This window comes from Eretmochelys imbricata, chromosome 1, assembly GCF_965152235.1.
Source record: "Eretmochelys imbricata isolate rEreImb1 chromosome 1, rEreImb1.hap1, whole genome shotgun sequence".
Classification (NCBI taxonomy): Eukaryota; Metazoa; Chordata; order Testudines; family Cheloniidae; genus Eretmochelys; species Eretmochelys imbricata.
The window spans coordinates 251,233,388-251,261,035 of NC_135572.1; the positions used below are offsets into that span (position 1 = coordinate 251,233,388).

The window sequence follows — 27,648 nt, forward strand, 5'->3', positions numbered from 1 at the left end:
GGTACACCCTATCAGCTGGAGGTGAAAGAGAACCTGGCTGCCCTCTGCTGCTGTGATTTCCAGGCAGGATGTCTGGTCACTAGAAGGAGCTGGCAAACAAACAAAGTCAATGGCACCTGCCTGAATTCCCATACAGTCAAACTAGGGGCCCAGCTACAGAGAGAGCATGTGTCAAGCTCCCCTAGACTGACACTCACCACAGGAGAACTCCACCACCCTGTCAGCACTGATGGCACACGACAGCAACTGCTCTCGGAAATCAGACACCTACAAACCAGGAGCCAAGAAGAATCAGCAAAGCCAAAGGGCTCTCATCAGGAGATGGGGAAGGGCTGCAGTCAGCACACAGCACAGGGATGGGAGGACCAGATGCAACGATGGAGGAGGAGGAGGAGGAGTCAGGCCAATGGTTTGGGGAAAAGGACAGAGGGAAGAGATGTGCTGGGTACTTGGTGCAGATGTGGGACCCAGAAATACAAGGGCACACAGAGGGATGAACAGATGCAGAAATACTGTAGGTGCATCTCTGGCCTGAAACCAGAGCTGTACCCAGGGGAGCAAGGTTGATTGGCCGGTAAATTCTGCAATTTCACAGCCAGCACAGCTGCACCATCCCATGCAGCAGTTAAAGTTTCTCCAAGTCCTTGGGCAGGACCCTCTGCAGGGCAAGGGGAACCATTTGTTTCTAGGCAGGAAAGCAGAGAACCCACAAAGCATGGGCTGCAGCAGCCAGCCGCCTCCACGGCTTCCTATGGCCAGTGCCAGTAGGTGCAGAGCAGGAGCACCACCCTGTGGTCCAATAGCCTCATCCTACCAGTGCAGTGCTCTTTTTAGACAAAGCCATCCACAGTGTATTGTGAGCAAGGCATTCAGCCTAGCTTTCAGAGCTTGGGTCTGCCTCTTTGAGCTGGGACCCAACTCCTAGTACCATAGCACACCTCTTCCGCTCCCCTGCCTCGCCATTTACTGACACTAGACTGAATACCTTCCCTGGGGTTGGCTAGTTACGGCGGGAGGAGGATGCAGACAGCAGGGTACGACAGAGTCTCCTTGTAGTGCTCATGGGGTGGGGGCCAGACTGCTTGGCACAGCCTTCCCTCCATACAGCTTCAAAACCCCGATGTGGCCCTCAGGCCAAAAACCCCTGGGCTAGACGGAAACGCCTAACGTGGATGGGTCATGCATGCCACTGTGGCGCTACTAAAATTCTGATTTTTCTGGAAGGTCCCTCTGGCAAGATCAGCATTATAAAGTCGGTCAGAGGATTTCCATCCAGTGCTAGTTTTGAGCTGCACTCAGCCTGAGGGATTGGCTCAGACCACATAACTCAAAGGGCAATCAGATACCTTGAGGGCTGGGAGACTTGGCCAAGGGCAATGTTAAGCCCCAGCCAGGCATTCAGACAGGATGAGACGTCTAATGGAGAGACCACTCTGAGGAGTTACGATGTCTGAAAGCGTTCGGGTGAGTAACCTCCCAAGCAAGAGGCACAGCAAAGGGGGTATTAGCACACCCATCCCTAGCAGTTCAAATGGACAGCGTGTCAGGGAGAGTGGGGCTTTGCTATGCTTGTACCATCAGGAATTGCTAATTCTGTGGCTACCTCATGGGGAATGGCGCAATGGGACAGAGGAGGGTCTTGCTTGGTGCCTACAGTGCTTTTCTTTTGCTGCTGAGAGGAGCAATAAATGAAGGACGGGCAGAGCACAAAGTCCCTAGACCTCACGCTAATATGCAAAGAGACTGCCACCTTTTCCCTGCCGCTGGGAGGATGGAAAAGCAGATTCCCAGCCTGATCACTGCAATGTAAGCAGCCTGGAGAAACGTGCTGAAATGGGGTGGGAATACATGGCTCTAGTGTTGCTTAGCAGTTCATTGGTGTATTTTAAAGCATCCCAATTATGTCCAATATCCATCTCCTCCTGCTGCTCCTTGTGGATTGGCAAAAGGTGCCAGATAGACCAGTTAGTTCTTAAAGAAGCAACCTTGCTCCCTCACCGGCTGCATGGTGCCCCCTGCGATGATCGCAGCACGACATTCCTTCAGCACCTTGGCAAAATGGACAGCTGGATTCAGCAAGAGGAATTTGAGGCTGCTCTGACCTACAGTGCCTGGGTAAAGAAGACAAAAGACAGACAGACAGACACACACACCTTAGTAGAACACCCAGGATTATCAGCAGACCACCTTGTGAGGGGAAACCCCACTTTCAAAGCAGGAGCAGAGTGCTGCAGGGCCCATCTAAATCATTTACATCTGGGGGGATTCTGCACCAAAAAATTAAAAATTCTGCGCACAATATTTTAAAATTCTGTATATTTTATTCATCAAAAAAACACAATATTATCACAACAGTTTCAATTATTTTGGTAATTTATTTCAAAATACCTGTCAGCAAGTATGTCTGTAACAATACAGACAACAACAAAAATCCCCCAGGAGTAGAGAGTTAAAGAAACCATGATGACAACTCAGTTCCTGTTTCTCTGCTCCCTCCCCTCAGAGCCCAGCAGGGGGGCCAGACACCCACACCCCATCTCCCATATAGCCCAGCCACAGAGTCCTCCCCATCCCAGACACACATACCCCTTCCCCACAAATCCCAGGCATGGGGCACCCCCAGCCCAGACATCCACACCCGCTACTCCTCAGAGCCCAAAGGGAGAAGCAGCCTGATGCTGGATCCCAGGCTTCTGTGGCGTTCCCTGCATGCCACCTCCTTCCCTCAGGGAGTCCCGGGAACCGCAGCTGCCAGGAACCCTCCAACTCCCTCCCCATCACCCCAACAGTATTTTCTATCTGTGGGCTGGGGAGCTGGGCTCTGCCAGGTCTAATGGCCCCAAGTGGTAGCCAGCAGCTCTGCAGCCCATTTCTGCAGGAAAAAAGGAAATTATGTGCAGAACATTAATTCTGTGCAAATTCTGCATTGCACGGTGGCACAGAATTCCCCCAGGAGTAATAGTTTGGATGGCCAGCTCCAGCGTCAAGTGGGTGACTCTGCCAAGGTTTCTCCTTGAGCTCCATGAGAACCCTACGTAGGGTGCTTGTCTCTGGGAATGAGGCCCTTCCAACAGAGGTCTCACATTCCTGCAGGACCCTTAAGCTGGTACTAATTATTTATGTTGCTCCCAGGCCCCAATCCAGCAGGACCCCATGGTGCTAGGTGCTGTGTATAGGATGCTGCACAGAGTAAGAGAGAGCCCTGTCTCTTATAATGCAATCTAAGTCTTACAATCTAATTATACTTAAATTTCTAAGTCTCCCATCAGTGAGGTGTCTAGGTACTAGCCAGTGGCTTTAACATGGCTTTGCTTGAGCCTCGTGAGTGCTCTTCACTCCAGTACCTTGCCGGTTGAGGATGACTCTCCCATCTTGGTTTGCATTGGTGAGAGCAAAGAGAAATCCTTCAATCTGCATCAGAGGAGAGGCCATCTTGGGCTGGCCATCCTCAGCCTCCACAGGAGAGCACTGAATAGCAGCTGCAGGTCAAAAGAGAAAGGGAGGGGGGGAAATCATCCAGTCAGAGCTTAGATTCCATTCCCAGAGGAGTAAGAATGCAAGAGCTAAGGCCTGGTCTATATGTAAAATTTAGGTTGAAAAAGCGATGGCACTCAGGGATGTGAAAATCCCCACTTCTGAGCGCTGAAGCTGTGGCGACCTAACCCCCAGTGCAGACACAGCTAGGTCGATAGAAGAATGCTTCCATCAACCTAGCTACTGTTGCTCCAGGAGGTAGAGTTCTGAGAGAGACAGAAAACCCCTTCGACTGCCATACATTGCATCTACCCTTGGGGGTTATGCTAGCTTAGCCAAGGTGCTAAGGTAGCCTAAGGTGTATACCATGGATCACATGCCACTTCCCCGAGGAAAGAAACAAATCTTTCTAGATAAATAGCACGCACTCTGGCAAACAGAATAGTAGAGCAGGGAATCCAAATTTCACATTCCTCATGGCCTTCTCCTCCCTTGCTTCACTAGCTTTCCTAAGGCAGCTTCTGCAGCAAGTGTCTCCCTCCACTGGAGACAGCTCTGAAGCCAAGTGCATCTCCCCCCTTGTCCCATGTAGAGGCAAGCTCCACAGCTTCACTTCCTCCCCCTCTTTACCCTGCATCTGAACTCACCTTCTTTGTCAGGGCCCTGATGCAGGGCGAGAAGGAAGTTCTGCAGTCCAGCCATCTTCTGCTTTTCCTTGTTAGTTTTTACAACACTGGTGGCTCCATATCTCTCCACAAACCCAAAAAGCTGCCAAGTAAATAAAGAGCAGGATTTACAAAAGATACAAACACACTGACAGCAAGTCACATACAAAGGCCCTCACTGCATGTTATACACCTGTTACAGAAGCCAGACTTTCTGGCATGTCTCAGTGCTTCCAAACTCTTCTAGCCAGAGCTTCTTCCCTCCCTTGAATCAAAGTGCTAATGCACGCCCCTGCCACACGACGCAGCCTCTACGGGTGGCATGTTTTAGAGTCCAAGAAAAGGCAATGCAGAACTAGCTCTGTGTTAGCGTTCTAGTGCTTACTAGCTGCCATACACTGTGAGCATCAAATACCCAGCAGCTGGGGACGTTTGCAGGGGCCATTTTGTAAACCAGAGGAACACAATCAATATGCAGAGGAAAGCAAGAAGCTTACAGCCATATGCCCAGCTGCTATGCTCCTTCCCCTTTAAATGCTAGACTGCCCCTCGTCCTTGAACTAGACAGGGCTGAACGTCCTGCCATGTTGGTTAAGGAGTAACTTGGGACAATACCTTCCTACTGATCAGACTTTTCTCACAGTAACGCTGAACCTGTGGGAGGAAGACAGAGCGCGCGTTAATACTCAGAATCCCCTTCCCCATCCTGCAGCCACCCCTGCTGGACTAGTATCCCTTCCCCACCCCCATCTCTCCTCCAATAGCGATGCTGGGAGAGGAGTGTACAGTGTAATATTAATCGCCTAACGTGCGCTGTACTTTATTACAATTTCAGCTAAATGACTTGCTAGGTTCCAGAATAACCGTGTTCTTCAAACCCAGTGACCTAAGAGCTCCTTAATGCCAACTAGCAAAGGGCACACCCAACACATTGTTGTCAGAATATTTAGCCAAACAGTGAGGTATTGCAATGGGGTGGCCTAGGCCCTCCACTCTACCCCTGCTGAAGGCCTCACAGCCCTGCCACACCCCACCCCAGAAAAGGGCAGTGAAATCCTCCAAGCTGCCTAGAGTGGCAGTGTGGGACATAGCCAATCACAGAAGGTCTGCAGGGAGCAGCCAATCCAGGCCCAGCAGGTCCATATAAAAAGAGCTGCAGTGCAGAGCAGCAGAGTTCAGTTCCATTCCTTCCTGGAGCTGGAGGAGTGTGGACAGTACACCTGGCTGTCTGAGGGAGCTACAGGACCTTAGAGCAGTGCTGGTAGAGACTGGGGGAAGTGAGAAGGAGCTCCAGGCTGGCGGCTGGGACTCAACCAGGACAAGGCCCTGAGGTAAGAGTGAAGAACGTGGTGGGGCATGGGGAAGTGGCCCAGGGAATCCTAGCAACGCAGCTGCTGTTAAAAGGACATGGCAGACAACGCAGCTTAGTTAAAAGGACATGGCAGACTGCTGCTATCTTTAGGGTCCCTGGGCTGGGATCTGAAGTAGAGGGCAATTAATGAACCATCTCAATGTTGTATACTAAAGAAAAGAGCGTCCTCAGTGAGCCAACAGGAGAGACAGCAGACTTCATAAAGTCTGTGAGAGCCCAGTAAGAGGAACTGGACACTGCAGAGACATGTCTGGGGAACTGAGGCACACTGAACATTATCTACAAAGCAAGATTAAGACTGGCAGAATCTCAAGGCGCTTGCTGGTGAGGCTGACAGAACTGGTGTGGCAGGGAGCTGATACATTCTAAGCCCCAGCAAAGCTCTCCCTGGCTTAGTTCTGAGAACCCTAAGGAGAGCATCACAAGCCCCACACATATAAATAACCCTGCTTTGCCCACAGACAGCCCACCTCCACTCACGTGTGTTGTTGCCATGGCCTGAAAATACACTCCCTGGGTGCACACAGCTTTAGCATGCTGCCATAGCCAACGTAAAAGAATACCTTCTAAGACAACTGGGGCAATGGAGAGAAGCTGGCAGGAAGTAGGCTAGCGTCCTGAACATAGGACCAAGTCAGGACATCTGGGTTTTATTCCCAGCTCTGCTACACGCTTCCTGCATGACCCGACCTCCCCCCACCCCGTCACTTTACCCCTCTGTGTCCTAGCAGAAGACAATTCTCACACTACCTTGAAGAGGTTGATATTGTCAATCTGACTCTGAAACAGGAAGTCATTGATAGATTTTAGTTCTGTCCCTGAGAGAAGAGAAACATGTATTACCTGCTGGGCCTACAGCCCTTCCCCCCCACCACCACCCATCTCCCCTGCCTGTTGAGCCGTACACTGCTCTAGGTATCTGAGGCATTCAGAGGCACATCTTACCTGCTTGAGAAATGTTCTGAGCATTTGGATTTTGATTCACGTTTCCTGCAAAATATCAAACCACTTCAAGGCAGCATGATTCACACTGGGTTTATCTAAAAACTTAAGCAACACACTTAAAACAGCTAAGGGGGAATGCAACTCTAGCACAAAGACCACACCCTGAAATTAACTGTCTGGTTGGAAAGTAGTTCTACAGTCAAAACATTGCCTTTTCTGCTAATTTCTTTGTTTTCCTCTGTAGGATAGTTCCATATCATATGACAAAAGTTCTGTAGCATCCCTGCAAGTGGACACCTACATTACTTTTGTACAGGAGGTGGCAGACGGGTAGGTGCATAGAAACACTAACACAGTATTCATCATGTTGCAGAGACTAAAGGAGTGCAAAATACCTTTTCACGCAGGCACTAAGTGACCTTTGTAGACACAGGCAGGTGAAGTGGTTAGTTGGTGCCTCTGACTTTATTTTTTATTTCTAGTATTTAATCCCCACCTCACATCTCACACCTCTGGAGATTAAATCCTGAAGTTACACACACACTGCATTTCCTGATGGAAGTATTTAAGGGATGGCCAGGGTGGGAAGGAGGTAAGGAAAAAAGGATGGAGCACCTGAGAGAAGAGGGAAAAGGGGGAGGGAGAAGAGTGTCAAATTGCATCTTCCTATTAGTGACAATGAAGGGTTCTTTACAAAAGGCAGCGGTTCCCCTCAAGGCACATCTGATGCCTAGTGGACAAGTAGAGAAGTAAACAAGGAGCCAGGTTAGCTCCAGGGGATCTAGAATCACAGCAGAATAAAAGGCAATATTCAAAAGAGAAATTCACTTGATGGTTAAGAGTCTGCCAAGGCAAAGGGCCTCACTAACTACTAGTACAGCAATTCTGTTCTATTCAGGCTCTTAAGCCATGCTCATCACCATAGTATCTGTCTGCCATCTTAGTAACTTGGCACCCTTCATTCCCCCATCACTCCAAGTCAAATCTGAGAAATTGTTGGGAGTACAGGAATAAAAGACCTCTTTCCTCAGCGACCTACAGCATGACTTGTTGCCTCCTTTCAATGAAAGAGGAGGCAAACTTCCGGTGGAGCCAACAGTCAACATCTCCAATTTGCAAAACAGGTTGACAAATTTAGCAGGTGATGGAGCTAGGATATAAACAACAGCGAGTTTGCAAAAGCCACAGGGAGAGAGAGGGGAGGCAATTACACGCTGAGGAAGCACCAGCCAGCTCAGAGTCTTAGGAACATCAATGGAAGTGAAAGCTCTCTTACCTCCTAGTATGGACACAAACCTCTCCAGCAAATACAGAATCTGTTTAATGTACATCAGGTTTTTTGCCTTCAGACGTTTCCTATGAGATAGTTGATGGTATTAAACTCCAGAATGAATGGCCCACAGGGACTATAACACACAGCTTCCTAAGTCCCAAACACAAGCCATCAAGCTGATCAGCCCAACTCCATTTCTTCAGCGTGAGGAGATGAGAACTAAGACACAGATTTCCCTTGGACTCACCCTTCCAGTTTGTTTGCAAGGGACAAACCCAGAAAGCCCTGGCCAAGTGTTCACAGGTGCCAGAATCACTGCAGTACCCAGCAATGTCACTTCAAGAGTCCAAGTGTTTAACAGTTTCTAGCACTGACTTTCTCCTCTCTCACTGGTTAGGGTTAATTTATTTATATTGCAGTAGTGCCCAAAGTCTAATCAGGATTTAGGCCCCACTCTGCTAGCTGCTAGACAAATACATAATTATTAGCCCTGTAAGCGACAATCACTGTACAGCTGGTAAGCCTGATGCAAGTTTTGGATAGGGCGGATACACTGTACACAAATTTTGCCTTGGAGGTCACCAGAATTCATTCCGTTTCAGCCACGAAGACAACTAGAACACAAAGGGTCAAAAGCCTGGGAGAGACGTGAAAAACTAAAAGCTGGAGGTTATGGCACAGCATGTGGCTGCCAAAGTAGAGGGAGAAACTGGGAAAGAATTTAAGAGAATGAGAAAAAGCCACACATGCTAAAATGTCACCCTGGCTGTCTAATACCAACCCTAAGAACCAGGCTTACGAAGATTCTAAACAGAGCTAGTAAACCAGCACTCTCCTTTCAATTGTGAGAGTATTAGTGCAAACAGCCTCCTGCATGGGAAAAGCAGGACAAGGCCCTGCAGATGAGAGAGAAATAAGCTCTTGCTTCTCCTCTGCTTGCAGCTGCGGAGCTGTTCCTCTCTGGGATCCTCACCTGTATCGTTCCATGTACTGCAGCAGCTGGGAGTAGGCACAGCACAGCTACAATAGAAACAGAGCTGGTATGAACGACTCCATAAATACTGGGTTCCATTACAGGTGGCAATCTACTAGATACAGAACACAAGAATGGTTAACAGAGCAGTGACTTCCAGCCCCTGACTCACCTGAGAGCCACGGACTTCAGCACTGTAGATGCAGGTTATAGTGTCTATCAGATTGTGGGCCTCATCAATAATCACCACCTGATCCTTCAGTTTGATCCCAGAAGCACATCTGGTAGATTCATGCAGGAGCATCTGATAGGGCAACACCACCAGCTGCAGGAGAAACCCAAGCTTTAAATGATCGTACTATTTCAATAGTATGAATAGTGGGCGTTTACAAAGGACTTTCCAAAGACAGGTAAGTAACATTACTCCCTTTTGTTATGGATAGGAAACAGGTAGAAAGAGGCTAGGGGACTTGTTCAAGATCATACAGCAAGTGAACAGCTGAGCTGGTAAGAGAAGCTGGGTCTTCCAACTGCCTGTCCCGTGCTCTAGCCACTGAATGTGTTTCCCCCGAAGCATTTACATTAAAAACATAATTTTAGCAAGGAACCTGCAGATGAATGCCTTTCACAAATTCTCATGTTATTAGATGGTCACAGAGAAATTCTTCTGACAAACACACTCAGAGCAATGGAAATGGCTCAGATTGTCTTAGTGTGTTAAGGTTGGCACCAGAGTACCATTGCAAATACCATTTTGCACTTATAAGCCACCTTTCATCCAAGTGTCTCAAAACGCCTTACAAGCATTAAGTAAGCCTCACAATGTCCCTGGTAAGGGAGTTGAGTATTATAACTATGAGTAAACTGGGCACATAGAGATTAAATGAATTGCAGCACATCACAATGAAATAGTGGCATTCATCCCCAACCCCCTGCTCTAACCACTCTCCACCTCTCCCATTCCTCCAAAGGGCCATATTTAGCTCTGTTTTGGTTAGAGCTGTTAGGGAATTTGCCATCAAAGAATGTCTTTGGTTTCTGCATTTCCATGGGAATGGGTCAGTTTTGCTGACATTTTTCAATTTTTCTTCAGGAAAATGTAAACGAAATGTTTCATTGTGTGTCAATTTAACATTAATCCCAACATCAGCCTTAGTCATCACCGTGCACCACGGGACTTGGACTTTGTGTGCCTCATGCCCCCCTTTTCCTCATGTGCTGAGCTCCCCAGCCAGACAAAATCTCCCATGACACACCACGTTAGGGTGACCAGACGTCCCGATTAAATTGGGACTGTCCCGATTTTTAGTTTTGTCCTGCGTCCCGACCAATGCACAGCCGGGATGCCATTTGTCCCGATATTGCGGCTTTGGCTGCTCCAGCGGGTTTTTTTGTTTTCCCTTCACCCATGTGTCCTGATATTTTGTCCGTTTCATCTGGTCACCCTACACCACATTCTCACCTAGCCAAGCTGCCATGTGCATCCTGGGTTTCCCAGGAACGAGGTGCAACATGGAAGATGTTGTCCTGACCCATGCTGGGAAATGGGAGTGTGAGGCATCTGAACTACAACTCCCATGAGGCTTCATGGCAACCCAGGCAGCCGGAGAATAATGCGGAAACAACCAGAAACATTTCATTTTTGGTCAACACACAAAATGTTTCAATTCAGGAACACTGAAACAATTCATTCCAATCACAAACAGTAAAACAAAAACATTTAGCTATTTCCAAATCTTTCAGAACTTCTCATTCCAAGACAAGTTTCAATATTTTGACTTTTCATCCCAAAATGTGACTGAAACCAAGGTTGAAATACTAGAATTTCCTGCAAAATGAAATTTCTGTTTTTCGATCAGCTCTAGTTTTTCTGATGTGTAGAAAACACTCAACTTTACGATTCTAAGTTGATATGATCAGCAGGAAACCTGAGGAATACAGCATTACAGAGAACAAGTGAGTCAGTTTATTTTCTGGTGCCAGGGAGCTATTCCTCACCAACAGCCCTAGCTTCTCACCTGGGCGGCAGGAATGGCATAGCGACTCCCATAATACGGACAGGCTTTAATCTCCTTGCCCAAGGCCACGAGCTGCTCAATATCTTTCACCTTGACTAGAACCTCGTCCCGGAGAAACTGCATTTGCTCATAGGAGTAAAATGGACACACAGCCCGGCTCACACGCCTTTTCTTCCCCTCTGATTCCTCTCCCTCACTCTTCTTCCCTGAGGACAGGAGGCAGAAAAGAACTGAGTATAGGCAATATTCACAAGAGTCAGAACAATTACTTTGCATCTTTATAGCACCTTTCATCCACGGATCTCAAAGTAGATTTTGCAACACACCTGACCATCCATTACCTACCTATTGCATATATAGTGCCTAGTGCTGTACTATTGAGACACTGAACAGAGAATTAAGATTTGCACATAGTATTGTCCCCAGTAGATCCTGCTCTTACCATCACGAGATTTAGCCACTTGGAATTTTTTCTTCTTTTCTCACCCCCACACCATTGTGCAGCTTCTGATATTATCACAAGGTGGCTTCAACAGCAGACTGTAAAAATGCTCGTACTTGGGATCATTCCAATCTCCTCTAGCATCAGTAGAGAGTTACAAACAAGGACCTTCCACTTAACGTCCTCCCAATTACAGTGACAGATTCAAAGTACTCAATGAGCACAATGGTCTAGAAGGATCTCCTCTGCCTTGTGAGGTAGGGAGGAAAAAAAGTCCCTGACTAGTTCTGCTTCTCTGAAGATATCTTTCCCACAGGATTCTCACTCCTGGAGTCTAAGCTCCCACCAGTCTCCCCCTAGAACTCTCCAAGCTCTTAAAAGGATTTTTAAGCTCTTAAGGGCAGTCATAGCAGGAAGCAATACAAGCTACCACACACTATCCCCTGAGCTTAACCACTGGGCTTTTCTATTCTATTCCAATCCATCCAGGTGCCTGTACAAAGCTCATCACCAGAGTATCGAGTGCACTTGGAACATTCCAGTCAGTTCCAATTACACAACTGGCGAAAGTTTCCAGAATCAAAAATATGCTTCAAAACAAAAAGCAAGGTACAAAAAGCATTGCTGAGGACAATGCTTTCAAAAGCGCCCAAGTCTGACTGAATTTCATTGAGACGGGACCGCCTCGGTCACTTAGATACTTTTGAAAATATGGCCCCCATGTCACTAAAGAGAACCTCTAAACTCCAAGGGAAGATGGAATGGGTGAGTGAGGATAACCAAAGCATCACAGACCAAAAGCCTCATGGAGAAAATTGTATGTTGTTAATGGACCTGACGGGAAAGCTAAGCTGAATTTTTAAAAGGCCACTCAACACCTTTGAGTAATGCAGGGGAAGAGCCGGAGCAGCTAGTATTGAAGGTTTAGCTGCTGCAGCAAGCTCCATCACCAATCATGGTCAAGAAGAATCCAAATGGAACATTCCAAGTGCAGCTGGTAAGCTCCGTGGCTGGCCCAGGACAGTAAGCAGGAACTCTGTCTCACAACCTACCCTATCACCACTGATGTTAAAGGCCAGCGACCTCAGGGAATTCTTCCCAGTCTTGCTCTAAAGAGCTGAAGAGCGAGCATCTTGGTGGATGGTACTCTAGGGAAGGATTGTCCTCAGAAACAGAGCAGGAAATAGATGGGGGAGGAAGAGAATCTCCTGACTTCTAGCTCCTATTCTAGACAACTCTTTTCCATATCAACAATACAACCTTCTACTCACTGAAGCATCACTCTGGATCTCCACTTGACCATTCACAAAGCTCCAAAGTCCAGCTGGAAATGACACCCTCCCCCTTTGAAACAAACATCCCCAAGACACAGCCTAGCTGGATTAGAGAGACAAGCCCCACTTCCCAAATGGGAAACAGCAGCATTTGAAGAAAGCCCCTTGAACCCGCGCATAGGCTACTGTATCAGCAACCAGACAAAGCACATTGCACTGGAAAAGTGTTCATACTGATTGTAGTAGCAGTTGCTTCCTCAGTAGTCCAAGTTAGGAAGTGCTCATACCATGTTTGTTCTTCTGCATTTCCATACAGCGGTCATTGATCAGCTGGACAGCCCCCAGATGGCGCACCTCCTCGTTCACACAGAGGCTCTTAGAGAGAAACAGAATGAGAGAGGCCGTTATGTGCTCTCACCTTCATTTGTAAGGTATAATTTCCTTTAGAACAGTCAGTCTAAGACTAGCTCTGGAACTGGACAGGTCTTCTACAGCAGGGTTCTCAACCTTTTTCTTTCTGAGCCCCCCCATCCCTCAACACGCTATAAAAATGCCACGGCCCACCTCTGCCACAACAACTTTTTTCCTGCATAGCCAGTAGATTAAAAGCCAGGGCTGGCATTAGGGGGTAGCAAGCAGGGCAACTGCCTCGGGCCCCATGCCGCAGGGGACCTGCAAAGCTAAGTTGCTTGAGCTTCAGCTTCAGCCCAGGGCGGTGGGGCTTGGGCTTCAGCCCCAGGTCCCAGTGAGTCTAACACCGGCCATGCTCTCTGGTTTATTTTGGCGGCCCCCCCCCCCCCAAAACCTGCTCACGGCCCCTGGACCCCTGGTTGAGAACTACTGTTCTACAATATATGGGATGCTGCCAGGTGTGCATACTTTGCCTTACTCCAGAACGAGTTACCAAATCTTCTGTATGCCACCATAAAGTTTATACACCAGCAAGCAGACAAAAAAAAAAGGTGCCCCAAAGATGGTCTATGCCTGCATCCATGGTTCTGTGGTTTTCCCATTTACGCCAGCACCTGGAGGAATACTAAAACAAAGCAAGGGACTGCTTTCCTAACACTTCAGGTGCTTGTGATGTCCCCAAAGTAGAAGAGGAAAGCAAGGCTCTTGAACATATGACGATGGTGGCCAAAGCACAGTCCATGGGCCAAAAACCACCCCTGGATGCTCTAATTTTTAATACAGAGGTTCACCCCTGGAGATTACAGGTTCCAGCACTTGATCCAAGTGTGACACAGCGGCCCATTGTTGGTTCATTACACTGTGTCAGCAACTCTTGTCTGGCTGGACATACTCACTACACCTAACACGCTGTTGTCATAATCTGTATCTAAAAAGTATCATATAAAGTATCGTATGTGAACTAGTAACACACTGGTCATTAATATTGGATAGCGTATATTCACGTGATATATGACAAGTTATACATGTGTGCTGAGAATACATGTGTTTTTAAGATGTGTCTGGCAGACAAAGCTTAAGTCACCCCCACCTCAGACAAAGGAATGTGGTCCCTCCTGCTTTAATGAGTCTCCAGTGTAAATTGAGACAAGAGAGACAGTGAAAGTACATTTACATAAAAGGTAAACAAAACTAGGAAGTGAGGAGACAGTCACTTTACTAACTCGACAGGGGGGAAGAGACTGCAAACATTAACATGGCATCAGCTCCCTCGTGGACACAGCAAGCTGAGCCCCAAGAGAGGCTTCCCAACTTTGAATACAAAGACAAAACTTTGAGGATATAAGCAGAGAGAGAAAAGGCCATACTGGCATCCCTCACTTGAGGGACTAACGAGGCTAGAGCTCTTGAAGTCACAGAATAGTGACACAGCCAAGGGGGTTGAAGTCTCTGGGAACAGAGTATAGGTGAGAAACCTGCATAGGCAAAGATTGTAACTTGCTGAAATTAAGTTTGAGTCCTAGAAGCATTTATTTGTTGGTAACCATTTCTATCCTTATTCCTTATACTTGTTATCACTTAAACCTATGCCCCAAGTTAATAAACTTATTTTACTTTTATCATAAACCAACTCAGTGCTTTCATTGAGGAGGGTTTGTCAACCCAAGTTAGGTTAGTAAGCTGCTGTGTACTGTGTACTTTTAAAGAAGCAACAAACTTGACAAGGTTTTTGGGTGCTATAGCAAGGGCGGAGCATTGCAGAGGAAGATGTCTCTGCAGAACTCTGGAATTGGAGTTCATTGATTGTCACAAGTTTGGACTGGCAGAGTCCCAAAGAGTTTGCTGGCAAGGCAGACAAGCTGGCATGTCAGGGAGCTGACATATTGCTTAGCAGCAGCAAAGCTCTCACTTGCTGAGGCCGAGAAGGGTAACACAGTGGCTCACAGTTCTGGGAACCTCAGCAGGTTGTCACATTAAGCTCATGGTGGGGAATAAGGCACCACCACAATGCCAAATTAAAAAGATTAGTGTAGCTAGTATTCGCTCTGATTTTGGCAACCTAAGTTAAGCCCACGCATTGCTAATGTCACTTTCAGAGGAGCAAAATTTGGGCACCTGAGGAATTGAGTCTCAAATATTTTTACTAGGTGTTTACTAGTGACATAACAGTCATACCCACACACATCTCCCGGGATTTCAAGAAGGATTGTTTTATTTGTGAGACAGCATTTCAGTTCCCCTGGGAACCACCTCAGAGTGCTGCATACCTGCCTGGACCCCAGTGACACCAGCCGTACCTCCTCACCAAAAGGGCTCTTCTGAACTTCATGCACAAACTGAGCCAGCTGGGAGTGTGTGCGGCTGCAGTAGTAAATCTGTGATGAAAAAGAAAAGGAAGGCTAGAGGAACTCAAGGAGGGCTGTCTGCCTACCCTGTCATGAGAGAATCTGGATGGGAAAGACCCACAAATACTGGACCGGAGGGACTTCGAGACAGACTCATGGGACGCTTGGAGAGCCCCATGACCGCACATAGGACCATCTTTTGTCTGACTGTCGAATATCCTGAGGGAAGTAAGGCACTGCGTGACTCAGTAGGAGGGTTCAGCCTCTGGAACTAGCATCCCACCTGTGAGGACCAAACCTGACAGCTGGCAAGTGAATAGATGCAGACTCATGATGCCACATCCAGATGCCAGGGGGCATGCTGGTAGCAAGTTACCTACAATACATCCTATCAGTGAAAGGTGACATTTGTGTCTCCCAATCTAATCAAGGGGTCAATGTGTGACTGGATTCCAAATAGCCCTCACAAGGTGCTGGGACATTTAATGAAGCATTTCCTGCCTTGCTTATTGAGCGTGCCTTTCAAAGGCTGAACATTGTCAGGGGCCAGCTGACTGTAGCATTATCTCTTACTAACAGGAGTAAAGCATAGGAAAAAAACACTGCTAAGATAAATTTTAAGAGACTCTTGCCATATCTCCCAAGTTTCAGAGATACTCTCCAGGTAACACAGCAGCATGCGCCACCAGTCCAGGCACTAGAGAACCAAGGGGCAAGTAAGCAGTGGCTTTTAAAAGTAATAAATGGCCATTTCCAGTAGTGTGTATTTACAGTGACTTCAGGGAGAAAATCTTAGCGATCTCAGCAGAATAAGCTGCCTAAATAGCCAGTATAATTCAAAAGGAGATGGTGGCAGAGATCCCCTTAGCAGGGCAGTGGCATCCACAAAGCTGCTTTTGACAGGTTGAAGAGTAATCCAGATCCCCAGTTCCTAGATCCCGCTGTCCCATATCACACTGTAGCTGTAAGGAAACTTTAATTCTTCTTTTACACACATTGTAAAGGGGAAGCATTAGATGCCCCTCCACATCTTACCTTGGTCACATGCTCCTCCTCCAAATCATCATCATCTTCATCCAACCTGTGGGGGTGGGGAAAATAAAATAATTTTCTTTCAGCAGCTTTCCAAAAGATTTGTCTCTTATACAGTGCTTCAAAGCGACTTCAAGTGAGGTGGTAGCATCAGCTCAGGAAAAACCTCAGTCTACTGAACCATTAGTTGTATTAAAGTCAGATTTCTACAAGTGGCCTGTAAGTCTGATGAACAGCAATCTGGGGTCAAACATGCACTTTTTAGCAATTACGATTCAGTATCCCGCACTAATCTGAGCATTCTTTGGCATCCTCTTTACTAGGCACTTTAAAGAGTTCATGAGGATTTACTAGCTCATGAGCTCCAGGCCCCTGCTAATCAGTTCCACAATATTCCTTGGTACACTGGTTAAAATGAAACCTCAAACACATACGTACGCACACAAAGTAGAGAGAGAGGTCAGGCGAGCCAAAAATCTAATACATGAGATTCTCCAACAGGTGTTAAAATAAACCAGAGTGCATGGCTGAGTGGTGCAGGCATTAAGTTTGAAACAGAATTTGATGCAGTTTGCCATGTGTTTTGAGATTTTAGGATGAAACTGAGGCACTATCTGCTCTCTGCATTCAGTAACGAACCAAGGGTATTTTTGGGCAAGTAGGTATTTGCCCTAGTGTCCTTGACTAAAATCATCTCCTCCCCATACTATTGCATAACAACATATGCTCCAGGTGCATGCCTGGTTACCCGAGAAGTGACTGCATTTTAGTGCTTGGTAAAGCAATTCCATTTACATGTAGTTTAATAAGTGTTTTGGATTTATTCAGATGGAAAGTGCTATATAAATATTTATTATACTTGCTGGTAAATCCAAATTTTACATGTGTTTTGTTTTCCCTGGTAACACATGGTTTAAGCTGAAATCCAGATGCCAAAGGAACAACTGTGTGTATATGAGAGAGAGAGAGACTGACTGTGTGTGGTTTTTATGCAGCGGTTCAGTGTCCTTCAAGATGTTCATGTCGTCTTTTTAAATTCTAGAGCCTCAAAAGCTGTCAGTACTAATCTGCAGGATTAACATCTTTTACTAACATCCTGAGGAGTATTTTGCTTCTCTGATGTAAGGAATTTGAACTCAAGTTAATTACCCAGTTCTCAGAGGGTTTATATGGGGAAATAGGCCAGGATGAAGTGGATGGCTCTACCCATTCCAGATAAGATAAGCACTTCTTCAGATCAGAGTTCAAGCCACAGTGCTGTCAGCATGAAGCTGATCCAGCTGAACAAAAGCCTTTGCGGTTCATGTAATTATATGGAAATACAGAATCTGCCTTCCAAGGACCAAATAGGGAGGAACTCCAGATTTATGTGCCAGAGAGATACATTTAGATCTAAAAGAAGGATGCCTGAATTTCCACATGAGAACCCCAGGAACCAGCAAACCAGAAACCCCTCACATCATTATCACTACCTAAATGTGATACAAGCAGTAAGTCCCTGTCAAGGAATCACTCACTCCCAACCCTTACCACGATCCCACTTTCTTCTCCTCATCACTCTCATACTCGGCAAGAATCAGCTCCTCCTCCTCATGATCCAGCTGCTCTAGAACATCTGACCCTAACTCCGTCGACAAGATCTCTGTACTGAGCTGGAGCAGCCGCTGAGTTTCATCATCTTCAAGCCTCTGAAATTAGCACAAAGGACTATTATTCACTCAAAGACAGAGAGCACCATTCCGTACAACAGACAGTTCAGAGGGCAGCACCGTCTCCTACAGAATGGAGGGAACAGGATTCATCCACGTCCCCAGCAGAACAGAGAGGTACACGACGAACGGTCTCTGGAACTGCTCAGCAACACAGGATGCAGTCAGTACATAAGAATGGCCATACTGGGTCAGACCAAAGGTCCATCCAGCCCAGTATCCTGTCGGCCGACAGTGGCCAATGCCAGGTGCCCCAGAGGGAATGAACCTAACAGGTAATGATCTAGTGATCTCTCTCCTGCCATCCATCTCCACCCTCTGACAAACAGAGGCTAGGGACACCATTACTTACCGATCCTGGCTAATAGCCTTTAATGGACTTAACCTCCATGAATTTATCTAGTTCTCTTTTAAACCCTGTTATAGTTCTAGCCTTCACAACCTCCTCAGGCAAGGAGTTCCAAAGGTTGACTGTGCGTTGAGTGAAGAACTTCCTTTTATTTGTTTTAAACCTGCTACCCATTAATTTCATTTGGTGGCCCCTAGTTCTTATATATGGGAACAAGTAAATAACTTTTCCTTTTCACTTTCTCCACACCACTCATGATTTTATAGACCTCTATCATATCCCCCCCTTAGTCTCCTCTTTTCCAAGCTGAAAAGTCCTAGCCTCTTTAATCTCTCCTAATATGGGACCCATTCCAAACCCCTAATAATTTTAGTTGCCCTTCTCTGAACCTTTTCTAATGCCAGTATGTCTTTTTTGAGATGAGGGGATCACATCTGTACGCAGTATTCAAGATGTGGGCGTACCATGGATTTATAAGGGCAATAAGATATTCTCCATCTTATTCTCTATCCCTTTTTTAATGATTCCTAACATCCCATTTGCTATTTTGACTGCCGCTGCACACTGCGTGGACATCTTCAGAGAACTATCCACAATGACTCCAAGATCTTTCTCCTGATTAGTTGTAGCTAAATTAGCCCCCATCATATTGAATGTATCGTTGGAGTTATTTTTTCCAACATGCATTACTTTACATTTATCCACATTCAATTTCATTTGCCATTTTGTTGCCCAATCACTTAGTTTTGTGAGATCTTGAAGTTTTTCACAGTCTGCTTTGGCCTTAACTATCTTGAGCAGTTTAGTATCATCTGCAAACTTTGCCACCTCACCGTTTAGCCCTTTCTCCAGATCATTTATGAATAGGTTGAATAGGATTGGTCCTAGGACTGCCCCTTGGGGAACACCACTAGTTACCCCTCTCCATTCTGAAAATTTACCATTTATTCCTACCCTTTGTTCTCTGTCTTTTAACCAGTTCTCAATCCATGAAAGGATCTTCCCTCTTATCCCATGACAACTTAATTTACGTAAGAGCCTTTGGTGAGGGACCTTGTCAAAGGCTTTCTGGAAATCCAAGTACACTATGTCCACTGGATCCCCCTTGTTCACATGTTCGTTGACCCTCGCAAAGAACTCTAATAGATTAGTAAGACATGATCTCCCTTTACAGAAACTATGTTGACTTTTGCGCAACAATTTATGTTCTTCTATGTGTCTGACAATTTTATTCTTTACTATTGTTTCAACTAATTTGCCCAGTACTGACGTTAGACTTACCGGTCTGTAATTGCCAGGATCACCTCTAGAGCCCTTCTTAAATATTGGCATTACATTAGCTATCTTCCGGTCCTTGGGTACAGTAACTGATTTAAAGGACAGGTTACAAACCATAGTTAATCGTTCCACAATTTCACATTTGAGTTCTTTCAGAACTCTTGGGTGAATGCCATCTGGTCCCGGTGACTTGTTACTGTTAAGTTTCTCAATTAATTCCAAAACCTCCTCTAGTGTCACTTCAATCTGTGACAGTTCCTCAGATTTGTCACCTACAAAAGACAGCTCAGGTTTGGGAATCTCCCTAACATCCTCAGCCATGAAGACTGAAGCAAAGAATTCATTTATGAATGTCAACTATGAATTTAGTTTCTCTGCGATGACTTTATCATGTTTAAGTGCCTTTTGTATCTCGATCATCCAGGGGCCCCACTGGTTGTTTAGCAGGCTTCCTGCTTCTGATGTACTTAAACATTTTGTTATTACCTTTTGAATTTTTGGCTAGCTGTTCTTCAAACTCCTTTTTGACTTTTCTTATTAAATTTTTACATTTAATTTGGCAGTGTTTATGCTCCTTTCTGTTTACCTCACTAGGATTTGACTTCCACTTTTTAAAAGATGCCTTTTTATCTCTCGCTGCTTCTTTTACACGGTGGTTAAGTGACGATGGCTCTTTTTTAGCTCTTTTACTATGTTTTTTAATTTGGGGTATACATTTAAGTTGAGCCTCTATTATGGTGTCTTTGAAAAGTGTCCATGCAGCTTGCAGGGATTTCACTCTAGTCACTGTGCCTTTTAAATTTCTGTTTAACTAACCTCCTCATTTTTGCATAGTTCCCCTTTCTGAAATTAAATGCCACAGTGTTGGGCTGTTGAGGTGTTCTTCCCACCAAAGGAATGTTAAATGTTGTTATATTATGGTCACTATTTCCAAGCGGTCCTGTTATAGTTACCTCTTGGACCAGCTCCTGCGCTTCACTCAGGACTAGATTGAGAGTTGTCTCTCCCCTTGTGGGTTTCTGTACCAGCTGCTCCAAGAAGCAGTCATTTAAAGTATCAAGAAATTTTGTCTTTGCATTTTGTCCTGAGGTGACATGTACCCAATCAATATGGGGATAACTGAAATACCCCACTATTATTGAGTTTTTTATTTTGATAGCCTCTCTAATCTCCCTTAGCATTTCATCGTCACTACCACTATGGTCAGGTGGTCGATAACAGATCCCATCTCGTCCATCATCCTCTCTGACAGGGGCCAGTACAAGACAGTGTGCAAAAAAGCATGTAGTAGAATATATGTAATAAACTGTCCATAAGCAGATTTTCTCCTAGTTCCAAGCTGCTAGCGGTTGATATATGTCCTGAAGCATATCCCATATCCTTATATCCCTTACGGCTTAAAAAACAAAACAAAAACATTGTGATGGTCTTATTCCTAGAAGTATCTAACCCCTTTTATGGATTCTACTAAAATCATCATCAATAATATCTTATGGAATTAAGTTCCATGGGTTAATTTTGTGCTCTGTAAAAAAGGGGGCTTTTATCAGTTTTAAATTAATCACCTTTCCATTTCAATGAACGCCCCCTGATTCTTGTGGTATGAAAATGGGGAAACAGCACCTGATCCACCTTCTCTAGATTATTCATTGTTTTGTATAATTTGACCTTATTGTTATTTGTCTCTTTTCTAAACTAAGCTGTTCCATTTTTTTAGTCTCTCCTTATAGGGAAATTTTTAATTATACCTAATTATTTTTTTCTCTGCGCCCTTTTTAGTTCAGCTGTATCCTTTGAGATGGTGTGACCAGAACTGAATACATATTCCAGGTGAAGACATGCTAACAATTTATATAATAGCATATTTTCCTAATAGGTGACTGAACACAGAATTGCCTGCTCAGGCACACAGAATGAGCATACTCAAATTTCGGCAGGTGTCTCTGAAACTTTGGCCCACAGCATAACCAGATGCTCAGAATTGAGAGAACTAAGACTAGCCTCCCAGTCAGCCCTCTTCTTAGTGAGCAAAAATAAAATCTACTGTCTTTATTCACAAGGCATGGCCTTTTCCAAACCACTTTAACATATCACTGTGTGAAGCAAGACAATAGATGTAATTGTTCCCCAAAGGGGAACCTAACTAACTAAACAAATAAAATAAAAAACCCTCAGATTAACTTCATGGAGCTGTTTTTGGTTTTTTTGCTGCCACAGTCAGGAGCTGAAGTTGAACCCAAGTCTAGAGACTATTAAAAAAATAATAATAATCCAACACATTTCTACTCTTTTTAGTGAATTTTCAAAACAACCAAATAACAAAGCTTTTTGAAAACACTAGAAGCAGACATACAGGATGACAACAGAAGGGAGTATAGTCCACCAAAGTACATCCTCTTCCTCTCCAGGCACACAAATGCAATCACAGGAAATATTCCATATCAAAATCACCCATATCTTGACAGCTTCCAAAATAAACTGAGACAAACTTGTAACACACAATCCAAGACTTTAACGCCCCAATCTTGCAAACACTTACACACACAAGTAGTCCCAATGACTTCAACGAGAATATTCATGAGAAAAAAGGCCCATGTATGAACAAGCGATAACAGGACCTGAACCTCTAGTACAGAAACGCCTCTGCTCTCTGGGATAACTCACCTTTCTTTTTGATGCATATTTGAGTTGTACGTTATGGCGAATTTTCTCAAGACGAGCCTCTCGCTTCTTCCTCCTGATTTGCTCTTCCTGAAATGAAAGGTGTATATAAGTCAATTTACTAATTTAGGCTTAGAACCCAAACAACATTCCTCTCTAGGATCCCGAACCTCCCTTAGCCCCGAAGGCCTGCTCCCATTCCTGGGCCCCTAATCCCTGCGCCCCCTTTACTCCTAACCCCTGCATCCCCCTCCTGCACCCACATGTGGAAACTGACCTGGATGCACGAAGCAGCTGGCATTGCTGCTCGCTCCCCCGGGACTGCTGCTCCTCTGCCCCCTGCACACCCCTAACGAGCTGTGAAGGAGGGAGTGAGGAGCAAAATTAGGGCTCCCTGCATCCAGGTCACTTTCCCCACCTGGGCTGCATAAGGAGAGGGCACAAGAGCAGCAGTTGCTTATGCCTCACAGCACAGCTGGGAAAAGTGACCAGGACACAGGGAGCTCTGGTGTGTATGAGAGAGAGAGAGGGTAAAAGCAGCTAACAAAAGCCAAAGCTGGCCAAAACACCAGACATGTGCTGCTCCCACTAAAAGGAAACCATCACACTACCTCATCCTTCACACTTCTCATCTGAACTACCAGGGCTTAAATTAAATTTTTGTATGAAATTGGGGTGAATTTAAAAACTGTTTAAAATGTTTTAAAAATAAAAAAATATGAAGAACTTTCATACATTTACAGTATCATTATTCATACTAGTCTTGCTAGTCCTTCCCCCCAGCAGAGAGGCACAGAGACTAGGATCAGAACCAGCTGTGCCCCCCACAAGACCCAGCCAACCCTCCAAATCGGACCTGACCCACATCCCTCCCCAGACCAAACTGGACCCAACCCGCATCCCTCCCTAGACTGAACTCCCTGAACTGGACCAGACCCAAATCCCTCCCTAGACCAGGGGTGCTGGCAAGTGGGATGGGGCTGGGGGAACTGGGGAAGGTCCAGTTTCCCCCAGGGGTGCTGGTGGGGGGATGGGCAGGGCGCACTGGGTCTCCCCAGGGGCTACTGGTGAGGCAATGGGGTGAAGGGACTCCAGTTGCTCCACAGGGCTCGTGCCGAGGGGGCTTACCTGGAGCAAGGAGCACCCACGGGTTGGGGAGTCCGTCCACTGGGTGCTGGTGCCACCTCCTGCCCAGCATGGTCCAGGACCCCCACGCTCCCCGGCCTCTGCATTCGAATAATGGCAGGGGCGGGGCGGGCAGACGGGGAGAGCTGCATGCACAGCACCCTCCCACCAGCACTGCCCCAGGCCTGGCAGGGGCTCGAGAGCCCAGGGAGGAGGCAGGGGTCGCGTCACAGGAGAGCCCAGCTGTCTGCGGCAGCCCGAAACCCCCCAGGCCTACCACCAAGCCTCCCTACCCCGCTCTCTCCACCAAGTGGTACGAGCCTCTGGGAGGAGGAGGTAGGGCCATAGCAGATGAGGGCTCCTCTCAGCCCCCGTCACTGGCCGGCGCCCCCAGCTGGCAGCCGGCTGGCCAAGAGGAGCAAGTGGACAGGGGGGAGAGGGAAAAAGGGAGTGGGGAGGGAGAAGGCAGCCCTGGGCCCGCGGGCTGAGAGGAGCGGTGAAATGGGAGGCTGGGCTGGAAGAGGGAGAGAAACCAGCACCGCAGCTGCTTGGCCACAGTGTGCAAGTGGAGCGCCAGATCGGACCAGCACATGGCACCCTCTTTGGTGAGCCACCCTGCGCAACCGCCCTGGCTGCCCGCCACAAAGGCTGGCCCTACTTATACCTCCAGCAATCAGCAGCTAGCCATATAGCAGATAGCTAGGGCATCTCCAGAATCAGTGAATTCTGATGACTTGGGGGGCATAGGCTGATTTAGATGTTTTTCTAGACCAATGGTTCTCAACTCGTAGCTTGCAGGCCACTTGCAGCCAATCAGCACACAACTGCGGCCCATGTGACATCCTCAGGGCCATACAGGTAGTGTGTGTGTATATATATATATGTTGTGCAGATGCGGCCCACATAATACCTAGAGAGCTTCATATGCAGCCCACAATGGTACACAGGTTGAGAACCACTGCTGTAGACCCTATGGTTTTGTTCTCTCTCACACATGCATAGTTTCTGATCTTTCTGGCTGCGAAGAGCCATGTGGCCATTAATCTCTGTCATCTAGTGACACAAACAGACATTGGTGCAAAGAGGGTTTGGGAATTATCCCATTCACCTTAATATGGGATTACCTTTGAAACCAGTTTATGGCCACTATGTGCCGATCTTGTTTCACTGCAGATAGTCACACCAGAAATATCCAGCTAATGGTTTAAACCACTGGAGCTGAACATCCCTCTCAGCTGCCATTTTCCCAGCTCGTTGAGAGGACATTCTCCAGAAATACAGCTGAAAGTTATGAACATATAAATAGCTGCATGTCTTTTGATTATTGGTATAATTGGGACACTTGCTACAGTCCTTAGACACAAGAGTAAAAGTATCATTTACATATGGTCAGCTACCAGCGCTTAGCAGATCAGAACATTTGACTTTACAAAGTTCCCTGTTCCCACTATGCCATCCACTGTGTTCCTTACAGACTGCTACTGATCTTGACTATAAAGGAGCATTGTTTGACCTTTAGTCTGTCCACCATGGCCCTCTCTTCTTTTTTCTGCATAAACTCAGTGATCCAATTCAGCTCCCCTACTGAGCCCTGGCAGTTTGAGGCCTCCGCACAGCATGACGTCGGCTGTTGTTGCTTGTCTTGTCCATTATGTTCATCTGCAAGGAGGCGGGCCTCCTCCTGCTTCTTTTTTTCTTCAAAATCTCTGAGCCAAGAGAGCGCTCCACAGATAAGACTCAAGGATTTTCCCTGCAATTAAAAAAAGAACAAAAATATCCAAACACACCTGGTGGAAATGGGAGTTATCACAGCCCTTAAAAGAATCCCAATGGCAAAACATATTTCATTATGTTAAATATGCCTCTGTGGAGCTCAGGTTATGCTTGAAGCAATAAAAGATTTTATTCAAAATGTACAGGATGCTACAGAGGTTGCACAAGATAAAGGCCTTAGTCTCTGATGTTTGCTGGTGTTATAATAAAGAAATAGGAACCCTAAGGCATATGCTATGGGACAGTCCAGCAGCCAGACAGCTGTGGAAAGAGGTGAACACGTGTTAAAACAGTGCTCAGCTTCAGCAACAAAACCTCAGTCAAAAAGTATATCCTACATCATTTATGTGCCAAGCTGTGTTAACTCTGCCACAAAGATTTTGGTTCTTGAGGACTGCAATGATCACCAGGTGCATGATTTTACAAAAATGGAGGAGTACACGAATGTCTACGATAGAGCAGTGGTACTCAGACCTGTCCGAGTTAGCAACCAAAGAAAGAATATCCTATCACCATACAGAGCAATTATATGAATCTGAAGAAATCTGGACCCTGTTTCTAGATATGTTTGGATTAAAAAAATGTTGAGATGACTCAAAGAATGCCAGACCTCCATTCCACTTAACTCCTCCTCTCTTTCCCTCCCCCGCTTCCCTCCACTCCCTGTTCATGTATTTCTTTTTCTATTTTATTATTGTTACCTCCACCCTAACATGTTACGTCTATATAGCATTGCCTGGTTTTGTATTGTCTGGTCTGACTTTTTGACCAACTGTATAATTGCATAAATTCTACTGGATACCCTATGAAGCATGTGGTATTCAGAAACATATACAAGCCGCAAGTCATTTATCTGTTTTGTACTTTTCATCTGTTTCTTTAAGAAAATCAATTAAAAAAATCACAAAAAAAACACAAGAAGTGACACATTGATTCAAAACTAGATGTATTAATACAAGTTTGACCAGAAGGATTTCCATAAGGAAAAGGCACAAGGCCACTGCTAGATGACAAGCCCCAGAGATGTGGCTCGGTAGTATTTGCAATAATGAGAATAACACAAACATAATTATATTATATATAAGGCACATTTCACTTTTAATGCTTTTACATTTCCGTCTTGAGTAAGTCCCTTCCACTCCTACTTATTTTTGATCCTCTTTAAATGCCACATCTTTCTGGTATGGAGGCGCACAATCTATACACACTATTACATTATATTCCCATCACTAGCATACAGACAGGGGCTATTGCTTCCAGACAGTGTGATGTATTCTTTTTAATATGCAACTCAAATTTCCACTGGCACTTTTAAGATACTACAGTAGATCATATGACTAGTACAACTTTTGAAGTCTGCTACCTACCCTGTGACCTATTTCAGAATTACTGCTTTCCAGGTTTCTCCAGGCCATTGACTGACTAGTGTTGTTATTCCCCAGCCTAGATGTAGTTTGTCCAGGCAGAATCTTTTTATTGCTAGCATGTTTCTCCTGTTTTTATTTGTACCTTTTCTCCATGACAATTATAAGCCAAAGGTGGCTGGCAACAGCTCTACGCTCCCTGACAACTCAATAATTCTGGATCCAAACAGGATTGAAAGGGATACTGAAGAAACTTGCAGGGGTGGTACTGTTTGTTAATTACAGTCTCGTCAATATCCAAATGCAGGACAGGCTCAGCAACACACTGCTCTCACTTACCGTCCCTGTGGGACTCTCAAAGATCCCGACTTTGCCAGCCTCCAGAACATCATACAGCTTGGCCATGAAATCCTCTTGGATGGAGTAAGGGGTGTAAGGAAATGGGAAATTAACCCTGCCCTTTCCCTGAGCTGCACCAGCCGCCTCCTGGCGGAGAAAACACATTCCATGTGAAGTGTGCTAACACAGCTCTGCATGCCTCTCGTTACCTCTGCCAGCCCTGGGGCCAGTCCCTGAGCCTGACCCCTCCAGCCCTGGTGCCAGCCCCCAGAGCAGCCCCACGGCCAGTCCCCGAGCCTGACCCCCAGAGCAGCCCCTCTGCCAGCCTCTGAGCCTGACCCCCCAGCCCCTCTGCCAGCCCCTAGAGCAGCCCCTCTGCCAGTCCCCGAGCCTGACCCCCCAGCCCCTCTGCCAGTCCCCAGAGCAGCCCCGTGGCCAGACCCCGAGTCTGACCCTCCCAGCCCCTCTGCCAGTCCCCGAGCCTGACCCTCCCAGCCCCTCTGCCAGTCCCCGAGCCTGACCCTCCCAGCCCCACTGCCAGCCCCCAGAGCAGCCCCTCTGCCAGTCCCCGAGCCTGACCCCCCAGCCCCTCTGCCAGTCCCCAGAGCAGCCCCGCGGCCAGACCCCGAGTCTGACCCTCCCAGCCCCTCTGCCAGTCCCCGAGCCTGACCCTCCCAGCCCCACTGCCAGCCCCCAGAGCAGCCCCTCTGCTAGTCCCCAAGCCTGACCCCCCAGCCCCTCTGCCAGTCCCCAGAGCAGCCCCGCGGCCAGACCCCGAGTCTGACCCTCCCAGCCCCTCTGCCAGTCCCCGAGCCTGACCCTCCCA

The 27,648-nt window shown here is 46.5% G+C and overlaps 1 protein-coding gene across 1 annotated transcript in view; it reads right to left on the reverse strand.

Annotated features, from left to right (window-relative positions):
- The window catches only part of DDX11 (DEAD/H-box helicase 11), a 33,998-nt gene extending 7,050 nt beyond the window's left edge, over positions 1-26,948 (reverse strand). Inside the window, exons 1-18 of the mRNA XM_077827573.1 lie at positions 26,823-26,948; positions 24,860-25,096; positions 22,225-22,311; positions 17,755-17,912; positions 16,228-16,273; positions 15,115-15,222; positions 12,724-12,811; positions 10,721-10,926; positions 8,875-9,027; positions 8,703-8,749; positions 7,733-7,812; positions 6,457-6,501; positions 6,262-6,329; positions 4,755-4,793; positions 4,122-4,242; positions 3,345-3,479; positions 1,999-2,111; positions 198-267 (exon numbers count right to left, since the gene is read on the reverse strand). Coding sequence (XP_077683699.1) covers positions 198-267; positions 1,999-2,111; positions 3,345-3,479; positions 4,122-4,242; positions 4,755-4,793; positions 6,262-6,329; positions 6,457-6,501; positions 7,733-7,812; positions 8,703-8,749; positions 8,875-9,027; positions 10,721-10,926; positions 12,724-12,811; positions 15,115-15,222; positions 16,228-16,273; positions 17,755-17,912; positions 22,225-22,311; positions 24,860-25,096; positions 26,823-26,888 — 1,867 coding nt within the window. The 5' untranslated portion in view covers positions 26,889-26,948. The remainder of the gene's footprint in view (positions 1-197; positions 268-1,998; positions 2,112-3,344; positions 3,480-4,121; positions 4,243-4,754; positions 4,794-6,261; positions 6,330-6,456; positions 6,502-7,732; positions 7,813-8,702; positions 8,750-8,874; positions 9,028-10,720; positions 10,927-12,723; positions 12,812-15,114; positions 15,223-16,227; positions 16,274-17,754; positions 17,913-22,224; positions 22,312-24,859; positions 25,097-26,822) is intronic.
- Between the last annotated feature and the right edge of the window lie 700 nt (positions 26,949-27,648).